The sequence below is a fragment of the Piliocolobus tephrosceles genome, chromosome 4 (assembly GCF_002776525.5).
Source record: "Piliocolobus tephrosceles isolate RC106 chromosome 4, ASM277652v3, whole genome shotgun sequence".
In the NCBI taxonomy this organism is placed as follows: Eukaryota; Metazoa; Chordata; class Mammalia; order Primates; family Cercopithecidae; genus Piliocolobus; species Piliocolobus tephrosceles.
The window spans coordinates 156379929-156397933 of record NC_045437.1 but is presented as its reverse complement, the minus strand read 5'-3'; the positions used below and the strand labels follow the sequence as shown (position 1 = coordinate 156397933).

Genomic DNA, 18005 nt, shown 5'->3' with positions numbered 1-18005 from the left:
GTGTCCACGGTGTCGCCTGCTCAGAGCACTGGACCCATATCCTCCCACATCCTCCATGTCTAGATCTAGTATGCTCCACCTCCCAGGTGGCTGGTGACAAGACAAAGCCCGGGAGCCAGTGGCAGAGACCACAGCCATGGAGGCAGAAGGACAATGGCTCTGGCTTGGCAGCCCCGAAGAGTAAACAAGTAACAAGGCCCATTCATTGGGCCTTGTTAGATCCTGCCTGACACAAGGACGGCATTTACTTCCATCCAAATGGGAAGGAAGAGCAATAACCCACAGGGCATATGGGATAAATCAAGCAGATGATTGGGACTTGGCAGATCTGTGCTGCCAACTCCCCGAAAAATGGAAATTGGAGCCCCATTTACAATGCATGGCCTGATGTCCTGATTACAAGGGTGGGAAGTCTCCTAGAGGAGTATAGATTATTTAGCAACAGAGGCATAAATAAAGTAGTTAGATGAGTAAATGCTAAATTAAGAGGAAGAAAAATAATGGTTTTCTGTGAACTCATAAATGCTCATTTTCCTGGGTCACAGAACTTTTCAGGGCCAATTAAAATTCTGTCAACTATGATCTCAAAATACTAAAGAGGCACACAGTGCACTAACTGGTACAGTGTGGAAGGGCTGGCTGGGAGCAGTGGAGAGGACACAAAGAACAAAGACAGCGACTTTCCCTGTTCAAGGATAGAGAGAAAAACAAGACTCCAAAACAGCGTACCAACGCAGCAAAGCTCATCCCCAAAACAGGCCGGCTGGCCCTGGGGACAGAGAAGGGACAGGACACCAGTAAGGGAGCCACGGTGGTGGCAAGAGGTGAGTGTGTTGTTGGTCCTTGGAGCAGGGGCTGTGGGCTAAGCTTCAGCATTTAAACTCACCTCTCTCAGAATTTAAAACCACCTACAGACAAGCCAGGGAGGAACCCCGGGTTGTGAGAGCTAGAGTTACCTGTCCAGCTGCTTGAAAACAGGTGAAAATGACCCTAGAACCAAGGTTGTTTAAGTTCATCTTTCCCATCACCTACCTGCCCCCTAAGCGAGTCTCATCAGGCTATTTTCCAGCATGACTGCAGCCTGCCCATTTCTCTCCTTTTCCTGACTGCAGTCAGCATCATCATGTCAGCAAGAACTAAAAAAAGGCCAGGGTCAATCCAACTGGGGTTCTCCTTGCGTGTGAGTATGGGAGGAGGCAGGAGGCTCCTCTAAGGCTTTTCTGCCCAGTGTCCCCTGGGATCTGAAGTATCAGCATCACCTGGAGCTCAGAATCTTGGGACCCACATCAGATTTGCTGCATCAGAATCTGCATTTTAACAAGATCCCAGACCGTTCACAAGCACACTGCATCTCAAGAGGTACTGGAGCAGGGTACAGCACACCCCATTCTATAATTGGGAATGGGCTCATCCCTGAGACCTTGAGAGATTCTGCTACCATTGTTTGCCTTGAAAATTATGAATGTACTGATAACGTCTACAAGTGGGAGGTTGTGCCCTGCCAATTTTACCTGAAGAATGAATATCCACATGCTCTGACTCAGAATAATCAGCAGAAAGCCCTGGCTAAGCGTTGGGGACCCAGAGAAGCAGCCCCCACATCAACCAGCACCGCACCTGCGGAGGAAATTCTGGATCCTTTTGAAAGGGGTGTGTGGTTTGGTTATCCCAGGGCTCCACAGCCCTAGGGAGAAGACCATTCTTGTCTCTTGCTGAGAGACCTTGCCCAGAGTCTCATCTTCTTTGAAAGCAAGTCAAATACTAGAATTTGCAATGGTGAGTATCGCAAGGGTGATGCGGCAGAAAAGCCACGAGAGATGCACACATACTGCAGGTGAAGCTTAAGAACATCCAGCTTGGACCCCCGTTGGTTCACAGGAAAGAAGGAGTTTCTTTTATTTATGCCCACAAGCCAGCTGAGGGCCAGGGTGAGTAGAGACACCAAAGGGCAGATCTGAAACCCTACAGACGATCAGCTGTTCTTCCCCAGTAATCAATTAAAGAGCACAGTCAGGGTTATGGGTGGTGGGGAGTAAGCCAGCCCTTCCACACTGTACCAGTTAGTGCACTGTGTGCCTCTTTAGTATTTTGAGATCATAGTTGACAGAATTTTAATTGGCCCTGAAAAGTTCTGTGACCCAGGAAAATGAGCATTTATGAGTTCACAGAAAACCATTATTTTTCTTCCTCTTAATTTAGCATTTACTCACCTTTATCAGAAAGGGTGATTGGGGGTGAGGGGCACTAGTGTTAAGACAATGAATACACAAGAACAGTGAAAGTGTTTTGGAAAAATCAATGCTCAGTCTTCGCAGCCCAAGTACTACTGAATGCCCAGCCAAGGCAGAACAAAGCCATGGAGCATCTAAGGACTCTGCAATTTGATGTTGCCCTTGTGGGGACAGGAGTGCCATGCCTGTCATCAACACTTGTAGCAAGGGGAAGGGGCCAGTCAGTCAGGGTAGGATCAATGCTGTCTTAGGCTGACCCCTGAGGTTAGGGAGGCGGGGAGTCATGTTTAAGTTAGCTGACACCACTCCACATATTTCTTCTGCAAAGACTTTACTTTGAGAGAATTTGCAAATACTGAAAACCCATGGTGCCTGAGCTCAAAACCTATCTCTGGTCTATAAGCAGTGAGGCATATGAGGTGACAATTTAAGAAGGAATCAATATTAACATGTACAGGTATATAGTACGTGACTATGTATATGCCATGGGTAAGAGTCATTTAGAAAAAGGTCAGTAAAATGCATGAAAGATGTATAAGACCATGTAACGGCCATCATTCAATCCCAGAGCCCAGCAAATGGGTGAGATGCTGGTGCTGGAACACAGCATCCAGGACCCAAAAGTGGGGGGCTCCCACAATAGCACCCCGGCCCCAAAAGTGGGGTGGCTCCAATGGTAGCATCCAAGCCCCAAAAGGGGAGGCTCTCGCCACCGCACCCAGGCCACAAAAGTGGGGGGCTGCACTGCAGCACACAGGGCCCAAAAGTGGGGGGCTCCCACAAATGCCTATTTCTCAAAAGCAGGTCTGCTCTTTGGAGGCTACTACCACATCACTTCTCACCCCTTCCTGGTTCCTTGGTTCCCCCCAAAATATAAAATTCTACTAATATTGATTTTACTACTATATTTATCTTGACCAGCATACAGACAGTCCCTGACTTAGGTTTGGTTTGACTTAGGATTTTTCAGCATGAGGATAGTATGAAAATGATATACATTCAGTAGAAATTGCACTTTTAAGTGCCCATACAACCTGTCTGTTTGTCACTTTCAGTACAGTGTTCAATAAATTATATAAGATGTTCAACATTTTATTATAACATAGTTTTTGTGTTAGATGATTTTGCCCTAAGTGTAGGCTAACGTCAGTGTTCTGAGAATGCTGAAGCAGGACAGACTAGGCTATGACTTTTGGTAGGATAGCTGTATGAAATACATTTTTGACCTATGATGTTTTCAACTTACAGTGGGTTTATTTGGATGTAATCCCATTGTAAGTCAGAGAGCATCTGTGTAGGATAAAGGGGGGGATATAACAACATTTCATTATTTCAATAAATTGTACCTCTCAGAATTGTTTCCTCTGAATTGAGAATTCCATTAGTATTCTAGGGCACATTCTGCCACTCCACTCTTACGAAAGAGGCACTCCACCCAGCTGTATTTCTTTTTATCTATGTCTGTAAAATGGTAAACTCCTTGAAGCTATTTCCACTGCAGTCTTTGTACATAAAACAATAATTTAACACTTGCTATAATTGCTTTAAAAATATGCGCACACACACTCGTTGGTCATTTAATTCTTATTTACCCGTAGGTCATTCAAGTAATTGGTATAATAACTTTAAAGGTAAATCAAATCTTATTAATGCTTTCTAAGTACTTTAAAAATCTTAAGTCAATGAGTATTTGTGTGAAGTACTACTACCAGGAAGAAACATACACAAACAGCTTAATATCTGGTTCCCAAAAAAGGTTTTTGACTTATTTAGAGTCTCAGGAAACTCTGCTGGTTTTGATTCTTCCAGGAAATAAGACTGTTTGAGGAAACTGCTAGAGGAGTTTAATATAGTTTGGACTGTGAGTTATCGATACATTAAAAGCTACAATTCAAATAAGAAACTACCCAGAAACTATAACATGCAAGGACTATCTTGGATATTAGGATGCAAGCCTGCCTGGCCTGTTCACAGATTGGCTGGGGAAACCATCCACTTCCCCAGTGGGAGTGAACCTGCTGTGCAGGGAGGTATGCCCTGTGCTGAAATATCTGATGGTCTGGTCTGAATTTTGGAAGCACCAGAGTGACTTTATAACCAGGACCAAATGTCACATAAATATCAATTGGCTTAAAAATGCATTGAACCTCTATTTTGCTTATAAAATTATTAGACACTGTGAGGAAGAAAAGATAAATAAGATAGGCTCCATCCATACGCTAACATAAATATAAAAGAGAAAGAAAACAAAAAGAGAGAGGAAGGACTAAGAGTTCAGAAAAAGAGACCAGGTGTGACCAAGAGTGGTCAAAGAAGATTCTAAAGAAAAAGTAAGAACCAGAGCTGGGCCCTGAAGGAGGAGGAGAGTCAGGTGTAGAAAGGAGAGACATAGAAAGAAGAAACAGCACGCCCCGCAGGAGGCCCCTGGTAAGCAGGGACGTGGGGGTGCATGGAGGGATGCACAGAGTATGAGCAAGGGATGCAAACAAATCCACTAAAATAAGTGCTCCACTCTCTGTTTTCTTTTTTTTCTTCGGGTTTTTTCTTTTTCTTTTTTTGTTTTTTTCTCAGACATAGTCTCACTCTGTCACCCAGGCTGGAGTGCAGTGGTGTCATCATGGCTTGTTGTAGCTTGGACTTCCCCAGGCTCAGGTGATACTGCCACCTCAGCCTCTGGAGTAGCTGGGACTACAGGAGTGCACCACCACACCCAGCTAATTTTGTATTTTTAGTGGAGACAGGGTTTTACTATGTTGCCCAGGCTGGTCTTGAACTCCTGAACTCAAGTGATCTGCCCACCTCGGCCTCTCAAAGTGCTTGGATTATAAGTGTTAGCCACCGCACCTGGCAGTGTTCTGTTCTCTGCAGCTAAACATTTAACCTAGGCCATCCTATGCCCTAGGTCCATTCCCATTATCATCTCATTTAATCACTGATAGAAACAGTTTCAATGATTAGAAGTTACAATATTGCAAAAACAAAAGCTATAGCAAAAAACTATATATGTGATCAATAGGGCAATAGTTCCTGTGGTGCAGAATCTACACAGTCATCACTTTCCTTTCCTGAAGCAGCAACATTCCTGGACTTGGAAGACAAAAACCCCCTGGAGCGGGGATTGCAGGGGAGCAAAATAACAACCCCCAAAAAGCGTTACTTCCTCCCAACGACTGGCATGTGCTCCTTCTTTTTGGCACACAAAGAAGTAGGGTGTTTACAGCTAAGATAAAGAGGCCCTGGGTTGATATTAACTTACCTTCAATTTACCTCCAGCTAAATCCCACCTTAATTGACTCGACACTTTTATTTGAAATAAGTGGTTTAAAACAGTGGGCTGATGAGCCCCAATAGTAAGAAGACTAAGCTTTACTGTGTGTTTGTCTGTTTGCTTTGCTATTAAATATTCAACAATATATGTGTAGGATTTAAGTGATCATTTTCTCTTCGTATGGATATGAGTGTGCTGATAAAGCCGTTCCCATAGGGAAAGACTGTTCTCACCAGCAAGCCAATCTCCAGACTCTTTCAGAAGAGCATTAAGTTGCGTCCTTCATGGATTTAGATGGCAGAGATAGTGTTTCTATTTAATCATCTGCTCACCACAAAAGGAAGGCACACTAACTTCAGCAGGAAAAGTGTACATTAAATTACTTCTGAAGCTCCCCAAAGATTAAGGCTGGTAGTTTCGGGATTGCATTACAATTAAGTAATAATGAAAGAGAAATCATGTCTTTTGATCAAATAATGCATTAATCCTACCCTACACTGAGTAACCTTATTCACTCTCCGGGAATGTTGACTTTTTGAGGTAATTTTTATTTCTCATTCTGCAAGGCAGGAAACAGGGACAGAGAAAAAGAGAACGGTAGGCATCAAGGAAGACAATGGGAGGAAAAGCGCCCTGGAAAGCTCCGTATTAGGAATGAGTATTCGTCACAGCAGAGAGAAAATCCCAGGTGGTTTTAATGGAAGGGTGAAGCCATTTCTTAAGGGTCAGCACACACAAAGCATTTTCTGCAGAAAAATACATTTTGCCCATGAACCCCAAATTCATGGGATCTATTACCTTGGGCAGGGCCAGATTGCAGCTTAGGAATCCTCTTTACTACCTAAGACCAGGGTTCACTAAGCAATTAGCAGAACATCCAGACTCTCCAGGGAGGTATTTGAGAACAAGTTTTTCAAGCACTTTAGAAGCATTTATATATACCTAACATGCCATTAATCATTCTTATCTGTTCATTAAAGCACTCTCCCTTAGGACCTCCACTTGCCAGTTCTTTCTCAGCCTGGTGCTTTTTATCTATATACCTGAAAACTAGTCCATTTCTTTTCAAATGTATTTTATAATTAAAATACTTCATTAATTCACATGGGTGTACTCCACCAATTACTCTGCATTTTCAGGGTTTTATTAAATATACAGAAAGGCCATTCTCTTGAGGGTCTTTGTAGAGGCTAACCAGGCAACTCAAGCTTGGTTTCGGAATACATTTTCAGCATCTGAGAGGTTTTAGAGTCATCACTCACATCGTGTTATCAACCTCTTGTCCGTATCCACACGTTGCCTTCTTCTGTCCCCCACCAAAAAGGAAGTGCAATTTTAATTCACTCTGTGATCTAATTGATCTAAACTAAAGGTGGAGGGGAAACCAGATACTGTAACATCGGAAAGCAATCAGTTTGAAACGTTATGTCAGTGGGGATTTGACTATACCTCTGCCTGTGACTCCCCCACACCCACATCCGGGCCTCTGCTGGTTCCTGGGTCCGTCCATCCCAGCGCGGCCGGCAGGGAGGCTCCGAGCAGTGTGAGATGCAGCCAAAAGCCTCCTGGTTTCATTTTGTTGAGTCTGTTGAAGAAATGACAAATGCTGAGAATAAAACATTGTGAGATGGATATAGTAAGTCACAGTGAGTTAGTATGTGTTCACCAGAATCAGATAAACCTGGGTTTAAATCCTGGCACCAAACTTCTGTTCTACCTTGGAGAAGTTATATTACTTCTGAGCCTTAGTTTACTTGTTTCTAAAATGGCAATAATACGTACCTCAAAAGGCTTTTGTGAGGATTGAAGGAGTTAGTGTCAGGCATATAGTAAGAACTCTATAAATGCTATCTGTTACATGGAAACCCATTTGAAATGCCACCTACCATTACATCTACAAGAACAAACCAGGGTGAGGCAGCTGGGTCACCTCTATTAGGTTGCCATATAGCCATGCCTCAGTTTCCTCAGAAAGCATTTGGGGCTGGGCACACAATTAGTGCTCGAGAAATTATGATTATGGCTGGGCACAGGGGATCACACCTGTAATCCCAGCACTTTGGTAGGCCAAGGCAGATGGATCACTTGAGGTCAGGAGTTTGAGACCCACCTGGCCAACATGGTGAAACCCGGTCTCTACTAAAAATACAAAAATTAGTCAGGCACAGTAGCGGGCGCCTGTAATCCCAGCTACTCGGGAAGCTGCGGCAGGAGAATCGCTTGAATTTGGCAGGCGGAGGTTGCAGTGAGCCGAGATCACACCTCTGCACTTTAGCCTGGGTGACAGAGTGAGACTCTGTCTCAAAAAAAACGAAACGATGATTAAGAATTCTTACATCTCTGGCACCTGATTTGCAGCTGACACCTCAGTTTATAAGACAGTGAGCTTGAAAATGGCATCATAAGGTCTAATATCTTAGTTTCAAGACCAACCATTTTGTAGCAGAATCCAAGCATCAAATGATAACGGAATTTCAATAACCTTTAAGATGTTTCCTGAGACTCACTATTATTGTATACAGTCCTAAAAGACAAGAAGTGAGCAATTCGAGGTAATCAAATAATTACATGGATGAAAAAACTAAGGATCAGCTACAACAAATATTCAAATCCAAATCATGTGCTAAGCATTGTGCTAAGGAATGAGGACACAGACTATCTTACTTGTCCAATAAGCTGTACTTTTTTGGAAAAAGTTTTCTACTGTGAACACAGTCCAACCATAATTTCAGTATTCTGATTATGAAACATAACCAGATACAGCTCATTATGCAGTACTTAGAACTCTTACTCAAGGAAACTTTAGGGTTTATTGATTTCTGCTCATACCAAACAATTTAGTGCTTAATCACATATGGTTCACACTGCATCCTGATCTAGGCTGGTAAGTTAAAGACACCGGAGCTCCTTGGAGGCCAGCACCCAGCATGAACTGGCCTAGGGCTGGTCCAGAGCAGACATCCAAGTCAGAAAGAACTGGGTGCTTGAGGGACCTGGCAGTCCACCCCCGCTCACTGCCACAGGCAACAGCTTTGGAGCATCCCTACTTTAGACAATGGGGGTGGAAGTTGTCACACAGTCACTAGTGCTGAGGCCAGGGCTGCCAAACAATGACACTCCTGCCACATTCCAGGTTTCGTTTGGCTGCCGTCCACATCCAAATAGAGCTGCCTCTCCACATTTGCTTTATGTCTCCAGCTTGAGACAGAAATGTCCGCAGGGAGGAAAAGTCAGACTCAAAACTGTGGGACTCTAGCACTGGCCCATGAAAAGGCAAAGTTATAAGGTATGACTATCTTTTAAGAGAAGGTGGCCAGGCTCAGTGGCTCATGCCTGTAATCCCAGCACTTTGGGAGGCTGAGGCGGGCAGATCACATGGTCAGGAGATTGAGACCATCCTGGCTAACATGGTGAAATCCTGTCTCTACTAAAAATACAAAAAAATGAGCCAGGTGTGGTGGCGGGCACCTGTAGTCCCAGCTACTCGGGAGGCTGAGGCAGGAGAATGATATGAACCCAGGAGGCGGAGAGCTTGCAGTGAGCCGAGATCGCGCCACTGCACTCCAGCCTCGGTGAAGAGCGAGACTCTGCCTAAAAAAAAAAAAAAAAAAAAAAAAAAAAAAAAAAAAAAAAAAAAAAAGACAGAAAGTGTCTGCTTGTTTTTAAAAGCTTCCATAAGCTCCCACTCCTATATCTGTTTCTTCGGTCACTCATCTTTGACATCTGTTGACAAAGCTGAGCTACTGGGGAAAGAGTCTGGGTGGCCAGTAAATATAATCTGAAGGTCACAGTCTCACCATCAGCACCTGCCCCACACTCTGAAGAAGGCAGAGTTGAGTGGAATGGTGCCACTTCAGCTGCCACCCAGGAGACGACTGTGAGGACTGTGACAGTCACGGCACTCCCTCCCCCACCCCCCAATGGCTTCTGCACTCTTGATCCAGCGGTCTCCCTAAGATGTATGAAATCTTACAGGGAGGAAGAGCAGGAAAAAACAAATAAATCATGTTCAGGACTAAAAGAGAATAAAACTGTCTTCCCTTTACTGCAACCTGTTTTTCTTGTTTTCTTGAGATGGAGTTTCACTCTTGTAGCCTGGGCTGGAGTGCAATGGCGCAATCTCGGCTCACTGCAACCTCCGCCCCCTGGGTTCAAGTGATTCTCCTGCCTCAGCCTCCCGAGTAGCTGGGATTAGAGGCATGTGCCACCATGCCCAGTTAATTTTGTATTTTTTGTAGAGATGGGGTTTCTTCATGTTGGTCAGGCTGGTCTCAAACTCCCAACCTCAGGTGATCCACCTGCCTTGGCCTCTCAAAGTACTGGGATTATAGGCATGAGCCACTACGCCCGGCTGCAACCCATTTTTCTAAAAATAAACAAGGTAATTCTCTATTCTCCATAAGTGATCCTCTTCTGATCACAGAGTCAATTTCCAGAGACTGCAGAAAACAGTTAGTGGATTTTTCGAATTTTTAAAAACCAACCATAGGAATTTAAGCTAGAACTAGAAAGACATTGCTTCTTACTCTCATTAATTTTTTCCTACTTACCTACTATCAAACATTGCTCACAGAGTAAACACACAGAGTAAGGTCTACTTTTCTCCCTTTCCATCCTTTCTAGCTCACATAAACTAAAAACAGCAAGATAATCCAAATCTATGCTAGTTAATGTACAGATGTCAACTCCTGGAGGTATGAAATATATAAGCCATAAAATCTGGTATTTAACTTTTGATCTGCTTTGTAATCTAAGATCAATTATGTTTTATGTTTTGGTACCAATGGGTAGCATTAAAATACAATCTATTCATTTCAACTGTGATTTTGGCAAGCACCAAATCAGTTCATAAGAGGAGGCACCAAGACTGCTGGTTTCTGGGTTGTGTTTCAGGAAGCCCCAAGATTCAAGCCTGGAGCTTGGCCTGGAGTTGCCACTGGTTTTATCTGGTTTGTGTTTCTATTTCCTGTAAGAATTTAATTGGAAACAGGGAAACACGTGAACCAGGCCAACTACTGAAATACTCCTGGGCAGCTTGTTTGTAAAGTTTAGCTCGGTCTGCCTACCACTAGCTGTGATTTCCTTTGCACTGTGGATGTGTTTTAGATGTCATTTTATACTTACAGTGATTGACAATCTATTACATCTACAGCACCAACAGCCTGGAAATTTACAGCTCAAGTTTTATGACAGTTCAGTTCATAAAAAAAGAATTAATACTGGGTCTAAATCAATTTTGATTATCTGTCTAATAATCAAATAGAGACTATCTATTTGGATAACACTTATATAGCAATTACGATGTGCCAGGTACTGTTCTAAACACTTCACAGGTATTAACTCATAACTCTCCTTTTTCTACTCCATGATGGGTGCAATTTATCCCTTAATCAGATGACAGAGGAGACGGGGTCACAGAGAGGTTAAGGACTCTGCCATGGCCATGTGGCAAACAAGTGGCAAAACTGAGGGTCCAAGTCAGGCATGCAGACCCATGACATCTCTTAACTCTCAACTGCTGCTGCCTGTCTTTTTTGTTTTGTTTTGTCCTGCCTGTTTTGTTTTGACAACCAGTTGTTTTTAGTATAAAGGGGAAAATCTAGAGACAGTAAATTAGGAGGCCCTGGCCCTGAGACTCTCCTTTCCTCTGAAAGCTGCCAAGAGCTGCTCTCCTCCTCATGGCTCCGACCAAGGGGAAAGAGCCAAGCTGCTCACCCTTAATTCCCACACTTTACCCTGGGATGGGGGCCCCTGGGCAGACTCTCCTCAGTCCTCACTGCTGCTCTATTTATGGGCTAAGAAAAACATATGGTAGAAGGAAGGGAGGGAGAGAGGGAGGGGAACCATGAAAAGATGCACAGAATCCCAGGCAGATGCCCCTCAGCTCACGGAAAGTGCCGGCATCATAAGGCTAGTCACTTTGGAGAAGTAACTCTGTTAACAAATTAATTACTCCTCAAATTCAAATTGCCCTACTGGCCTTCAGATAGAGGCGAATGCAAGAATCTCACCATTATAGAATTGGGAAGGTGTCATTCATAAGGTCACAAATCCCCTTTTTTAACCTAGAGCTCCTTTTGAGATCAATTTAGATTAATAAGTTTAATTCAATCCTTGCTAAGTCCTAAGTATTAATTATAAATCTACCTAGGATTGTCCACATATAAAGAGCTGAGACTACCTTTTGTTCCAAACAAGTCATAAAGTACACTGACTTGATACTTAAGCCATCTTGTTTGGAAGGGAGGTGCTTCCCCTGTGGTTTCCTACCTGAACTTTAACAGACATTCCCCCAGTCAGGAGAATCTGGTGCTAACCTGGTTGCCGCATAGATAGGACCCCAGAAGACCAGAAGGTGGATGAATCCACCGGGGTTTGAAGACAAATCAGTGGCCAGGCCTAGACTGGAACCCAGGCATCCTGCCCCTGGGGCAACTGTTTGGTTCCTTATATTATTGCACACTTACATCTAGAGTGGAAGTTTGCATTCTCTGTTTAGATAGGCAGATTTTGCTTTTCTTAACGCTGAAGGACCTCCACTAGATCGTCTGCCTCCTTGTGAAAACCACAGGAGTTTCAGGTGTTCTAAAATAAGCTAATATGTGTGTTATTATTTATCTGTATTTAGAATCACAGAGGTACTACAGGTTAGTATGATGTAACATTCCAAATACTGACTTGCTTTTTGAAGAAAAGCATGACATAGGAATGCAAATTGTTAGGGAGAAATAGGTATTCATATGAAAATACCAAAATCTGCCCCACTCAGAGAACACACACAGGCATGTAAGCTGTCTTTATTGACCAAGTTCACAGGCCAGAGAGAAGCAATTCCATTAAACTGGCAATGGGTTGATTACAAACTTCTCTTTCTATTCCAGGAACCAGCCGTCTTGGGAAGAGTGGGAATTCTGGCCCTCAGAGTTTCGGTGGCATTGTTCATCCATTCTCTCTCTCAGCCTCTCTCCCAGAACTTGGTAACTTTACCAGACTAGCCATTAAGGATTAGCCATATAGAAATGGCTTCTCTTTGTAACCAACAGGACCAGAAATTACAAAGATGAGTTGGCAGAACCAAGCAATGCCACCCAGCCTTGAAGAGAACAGTCAGATTTGTGACCCTGAAACGTCTACATTCTCAGCCTTTCCAGATGAAAAAGTATCTGCCCTACACACATTGTAGGTAGCATTTTATTCATGGCATGTTGGCAATCGACATATAAAAACCAACTGGGAGCACCGAAACCCTGGAATTCTCTTCTGCATGTCTGCTCAAATTTAAAAGGAAAAAAGAGCCGCATCAACCTCAACCTGAAACCTGTAAGGCTATATGGGAACCTCTCAGAGGTAGGGAACTTAGGACCCTAGTTCTGATTTGTGAGTGTTTTAGAAAAAAAGAAAGTGATGCAGATTTCCTAAGACAGTCCCTAAAATACCAACCCAGGGAAATTAGGCATGGAAATATAGCAAGCTAACCTTGCAGCAAGCCATAATGAAGTTAAATTGCATTTCCTATTAATTATCTACTCTATATCATTAGTTAATTCTTTCCCAACACTTGATAAATTAGATGCCTAAATTATTCTACGTGCCATGTATAAATCTATGATATTCCTATTTACTATGAAGTGTAACACAGACACACATGTGACTTCCAATAACCTTTATCCTTCCAACCTTCAGGTTATACCTCTTAAGTACCACATTCTCTTGACTGCAGTTCTATTTTATTTGAAGTTCCATGCTTTATGTTATGCATTGAGACAGAAAATGTAAAGCAAGATGTGCTCTTGAAATATCTAATTGCATTAAGCTAGGAAGCACACGACTGACCACACATAAGCAACTCAAGAAGGTTGAGTTTGCAGAGAAACATTCAAACAATGCTTAGGAATTAAGGTAGTTTTATGAAATAATGACTATTCAACGCCAGTCTCTGAATATAGTGTTAAATCAAACAAAAGATCATAACATGAAGTTCACGTTTAAAAAATCCTACAACCCTTAGTAAAAGGAAAAAAAGTCCTCAGTGACTGACTGGTCATGGTGGAAAAATCCAACCTCCTCTTCCCTCACCCACCTCCAGGGCACAGCCAAAAGGATAAAAGTTCTCCTAATACCCAGAAAAACAAGCTGGCCCTTTTCCAGAAGAAAAAGAGCTTTCCTGGAATCAACAAAAATTGAGGATGATCATAAAATTCTAAGAGAGAAAAAAGCACTAGGACAACTCTAACGAGCAATTTTAATACATTACATCAAAGTGGACTGTTTTCTTGTGTGAACTTTGGTTCAGTCTGAAGTCTTGGGAGAGGGTGGTGCATTTTTTCCCTAGGATGGGAAGGAAAAAGCGAACATTCAGCAGACTATGGCAGAAATGGTCTAGTGACGCTGCAGTGCCCAGTGCCTCCTTTCACAACGCTAAGATGGGAAGCAGACACGTGCCCTGTAGGGCATCTGCTCATGTGTCCGGCTTGAGCTCCTGCCTGAGAGGTGCTGCGGCTCTGGAGACTCAGAAGCCACATCACTCACGCCTCTGACCATTCCCTTCCCAGGTGGACCCCCCACAAGACCACTGCCCAGACCCAGAGCCTATCCTGGGGTCCAGAGGAGCAGGCACAGAAACTGGCACCTGGCCCCCAGGATTAAGAAGACACTATAAAAAAAAAAGCATCGCTCGTTTCCCCTAAATTTGGCAGTAGGAAAATAACTTCGGACTTTCAAGAAGAGTCCTAGTCGCTCCCTGATCTGTCTTTTCCCCTCACAGATTGTGACACAGGCCCATTCCCGGTGAACATTTTGGCTGGCAGTTACTTCACCACCTATTGAAATTCTGTTTACGTTTGGCCCAGAGAACCTGGACGGATGTTTGCATCTCGGGGGCCCCATCTAGTACAATTCCTGGTGCACAGGCTTGCAACAAATTTACCAAGGGAACAGACCAAGCTGCCGGCGTTATTTTTCACTGGCGGAAAGCTCGGCGGAAGCGACACCTAGAGGGGACCGGCGGGGCTGTGGACGCACCATTCATCAGTGTCGGCGGCCCGCGGCCGCGAGCGAGGGCTGCTGGACAGCGCCCCGGCACCAGCTCTCGGGCCGCTACACCCACCTCGCCGGGCACGCCCCCGCTGACCTGCGCACTCCTAATGCACTTGCCGCGCCGCCGGGAGGCTCGCCGCGCTCCGGAAACCGAGAAACCCCACTGCCTCGGCGGCTTTCCGCTCCCGCAAGAGTTGCGGACACAAAGTCCTCAGGTGGCAGGCCTCGGGTTGGCGCCGCTTTGTCGGCTGCAGGGAGCCCCAAAGACTAGCCCCGCGCTAGTCCCTAAACTCGAGGCGACACGCGTCCAAAGCAGAGTGCTATGCCTGCCTCGTCCAGGTCCCTCCCGAAACTCAGAAGTCGTCTTTGCTTTGCGGGCGCAAAGAGGGCGAAGATCATCCACAGTGCAAGCTCTCTTACGACCAAGACCCCAGCCCGAACGCTGAACGCCCCCAACACACTGCTCCCTAGACACCCTCAAGCGAGTACCCCCGGCCGCTCGCTCTGGACCGCCTCCGGCTGCGCACAAGCAGCGCTGCAGGCTGCCTGGAGTCGGGTCATGCACAGATTCCGTCTTCCCAGCCTCACGCTCGGCAGACCCCGGGGTATCTGGGGCCAGGCGAGGCACAGCGGGCCCTTTGGGCTGCAGCGAGGAGACGCAAGTTTCCCCGCAAAGCCACGGGGAGGAGGTGCTGAGAATGCCTGCCCCGCGCCCAAGCCCAGAGCCAAGGGCACCGGGTCCGGGCAGAGGGGCCCCGCTCGCCTGGCTCCGCCGGGGCCGCTTGGGGTCCTGAGCCCAAGAACGGCGCCTGCAGGGTTTCGGAGCCGGGCGCGAGCTACGGGCTCGGCCGGAGCGCTTCTGCGGGGCGCCCCGCGTGCCAACCGGGTCACTCCGGTCCCCACCGCAGACCCCGGCCACGAGCCTCGGCGTCCCAGCCTCTACCTCGAGTCCTGGCCTCGGCCGGGGTAGCCCTAACGAGCCCTGGCCCGGTGGACCCTTCCCCGCGGGCAAACTTGGCCCTCCCGGCGCGGGCAGTAAGGACAAACAAGCGCCCGCGCCGGGCCCTGCAGCAAGATGCGGGGCCGCGGGCGCCGGGACCCCAGTGGGGCGCAGCGGGACCGGCTGGTGGCAGCGCCAGCGGCATGGCATCCTCCCCGCGCCCGCTCCGGAGCTGCGCCCGCGTACCTGAGACGGCCGGGGCCGAGGAGAAGACCAGGTGGCCGGACTCGGGCGGGAGGGAGGGAGCGCCCCGTGGCGGCGGCGGCGACAACCTGGCCCCGCGTCCTTCGGCTGTTTCTCGGGCTGTCGGCGGGTCCCGGGCTCGCTGGAGGCTGTTGAGGCTCCAGCTCCCTGAGCCGCCGCTGCCCGCTGCTGTGCCACGGCCGCCGCGGCTGCCCTATTTCTGCCGCCGGGACCGGAGCCCGTGACGTCACCCTCCGGGCCCCGCCTGCCCAATCGCCGCCACCTGTGCGCGCCGCCCGCCCGCCAGCCGGGCAGACCCGCGCGGCGGCCACGGCAGGTGCGCGGAGCAGGCGGGCGCGCACGCGGGGCGCGATGACTCGGGAGCGCTGGGGCCATCTAGGGCCCGGCGGGAGGAGGGCCGGCGTAGCGCTCCTGCCTCTGGCTAGCGTGGAGCTCCGCAAGTGACAGCCCCTCTTCACCTCTACCCTCCTCCAGGCTCCTTTCCGGCAAGGTTCCCCAAGGCTGTGCTCTCCAGGCGCACGGGGGGGGTCTCTGAATCTGCGGCCATTGCTCGTGGAGTCCAGGTGGGCTGGTACACCACAGCAGGAGAGCTGTCCCTGGGGACAAAGTGGGTGAAACCCCCCACCGTTGAGACCCAACAACATGTGAAACAGCAAAGGTTTTCTTCCTCTTTCCTGAATCTTCCAACTACAGAATCGGACCCAGAGGGTCCCTCCTCCCTAACAAGACATTTCCCCCTCCTGATCCCATCCCCAAGCCTGGGGCTCCCAAACTTTTCTGGGTCCCTCTTTAACATCAGCAGCTTTTGAAATCAGTCTTGGTTCCCGAATGAACTAGAAACACCTTTGTAACAACTAGGGCCCCATAAATGGTCATACCATAGCCTCAGTCTGGCAGGAAACTTAGGCGGAATCCCCTACCCAGGCCAGGCTGATGGCCAGGAGCCTTTCTGAGGGCCTGCCTCCTGCTCTGGCTGCGTGGGCACCAGGGGCTTTCCTGGCTTAGGTAAACAGTGTCCTGTCCATGCCTCTGTGATCTCTCCTGGCCTGGGGGAGGTGACAGAGGGGATTTTTTTGAGGATGAAGGTAGTTAAACATAAGGAAAAGGGGAAGAATAATGGAAGGCTAACATGAAGAAAGAGATACTACATTTGTTTTTTCCTTCCAGATTGTCCTGCTGCTCAACCTCTCCTATGCAGCAGGCACTGTGCTATTAATAATTGCTAGAGATACAGCAGTGAATAGGCCAGTGTAGTCCCAACATCACAGTTTTGGTCTGGGGTTCAGCTCTCCCTCTATCACTGCCCAGCTATGTAATGCAGAGCCAATCGTATCTCTGCTGTAGGTATCAGTTTCCCTACTTGTAAAATGAGGGATTGGACAAAACCTGGTTGACTTCCCATGTGGACACCATGATTTTTACTCAGCAGGATAAAGGCTACTCCATCCTCAGTGACCCTGGGCCCTAGGCAGCATGATGCTCTCTCGGATTTAACTATGAATCTTTGCCAAGGCCACCATGACTGAACTTCTGAGGCTGGCTAGGGGCCAGATTCTCCATGGCAGGACTTGGGAAGGGATGGCACTTTTCATCTTGGGAAACAGAAAAGAGAAAATGAGTACAAAAGGAAGCAGGGAAGTTTGGAAATGTGCTGTGCCTCCCTCTGAAATTTAATTCTAAGTCTGTGGTCAGGAAGGTACACCATGGCTTAGAGGCCAGATTCAACTCTCCTCTCAGACATGAGGTATTTGGAAAAGCAGATTTCTGTTCTCAGCTCTGATCACAAAGTCCCTGAGTCAGCCTAGTGGCCTTATTACATAATCAAAGCAGGACTTTGTGTATTTTTTGTTTTTTAATAACTCAAGGTCATATGTAAATCACGGTCTATAGATTGACCAAGATCAGAAATAGCTCTGTTTAATGCAGTGAACAGGCACTGAACTTCTACATGCTTCCCAAAGAAGTAGAGGAAGGTAGTTGCTGCAAACCAGATGTATGGAATATTCCTTAGAGAGAATACTAACATCCGAAGTGAGCTGTTTGACTACTGTGCATAAAATAAGAGTGAAATTAAAAGTCACCTTGGAATGAGAAAGGTGAAGTGTGAATGACAAAATAAAACAAGGCTCCAGGGATGCAGCATCAGATGCCAGTAACCTTGACACCTCTTTGAATTGCTCTGTGCTTTTACCTCTCAGTGTAATTTTTTGTTTAATAGTACACCCCAAATTGGAAAATAGGCTAGATTTCACACAGAGAATTTCAA

At 46.6% G+C, this 18005-nt stretch overlaps 1 protein-coding gene across 1 annotated transcript in view; it reads right to left on the bottom strand.

The window, feature by feature from the left end:
- The window catches only part of FSTL4 (follistatin like 4), a 410886-nt gene extending 394929 nt beyond the window's left edge, over window positions 1-15957 (bottom strand). The window contains exons 1-2 of the mRNA XM_023196194.2: window positions 15722-15957; window positions 6949-7084 (exon numbers count right to left, since the gene is read on the bottom strand). Of these exons, the coding sequence (XP_023051962.2) occupies window positions 6949-7074 (126 nt within the window). The 5' untranslated portion in view covers window positions 7075-7084; window positions 15722-15957. The remainder of the gene's footprint in view (window positions 1-6948; window positions 7085-15721) is intronic.
- Window positions 15958-18005: the final 2048 nt, after the last annotated feature.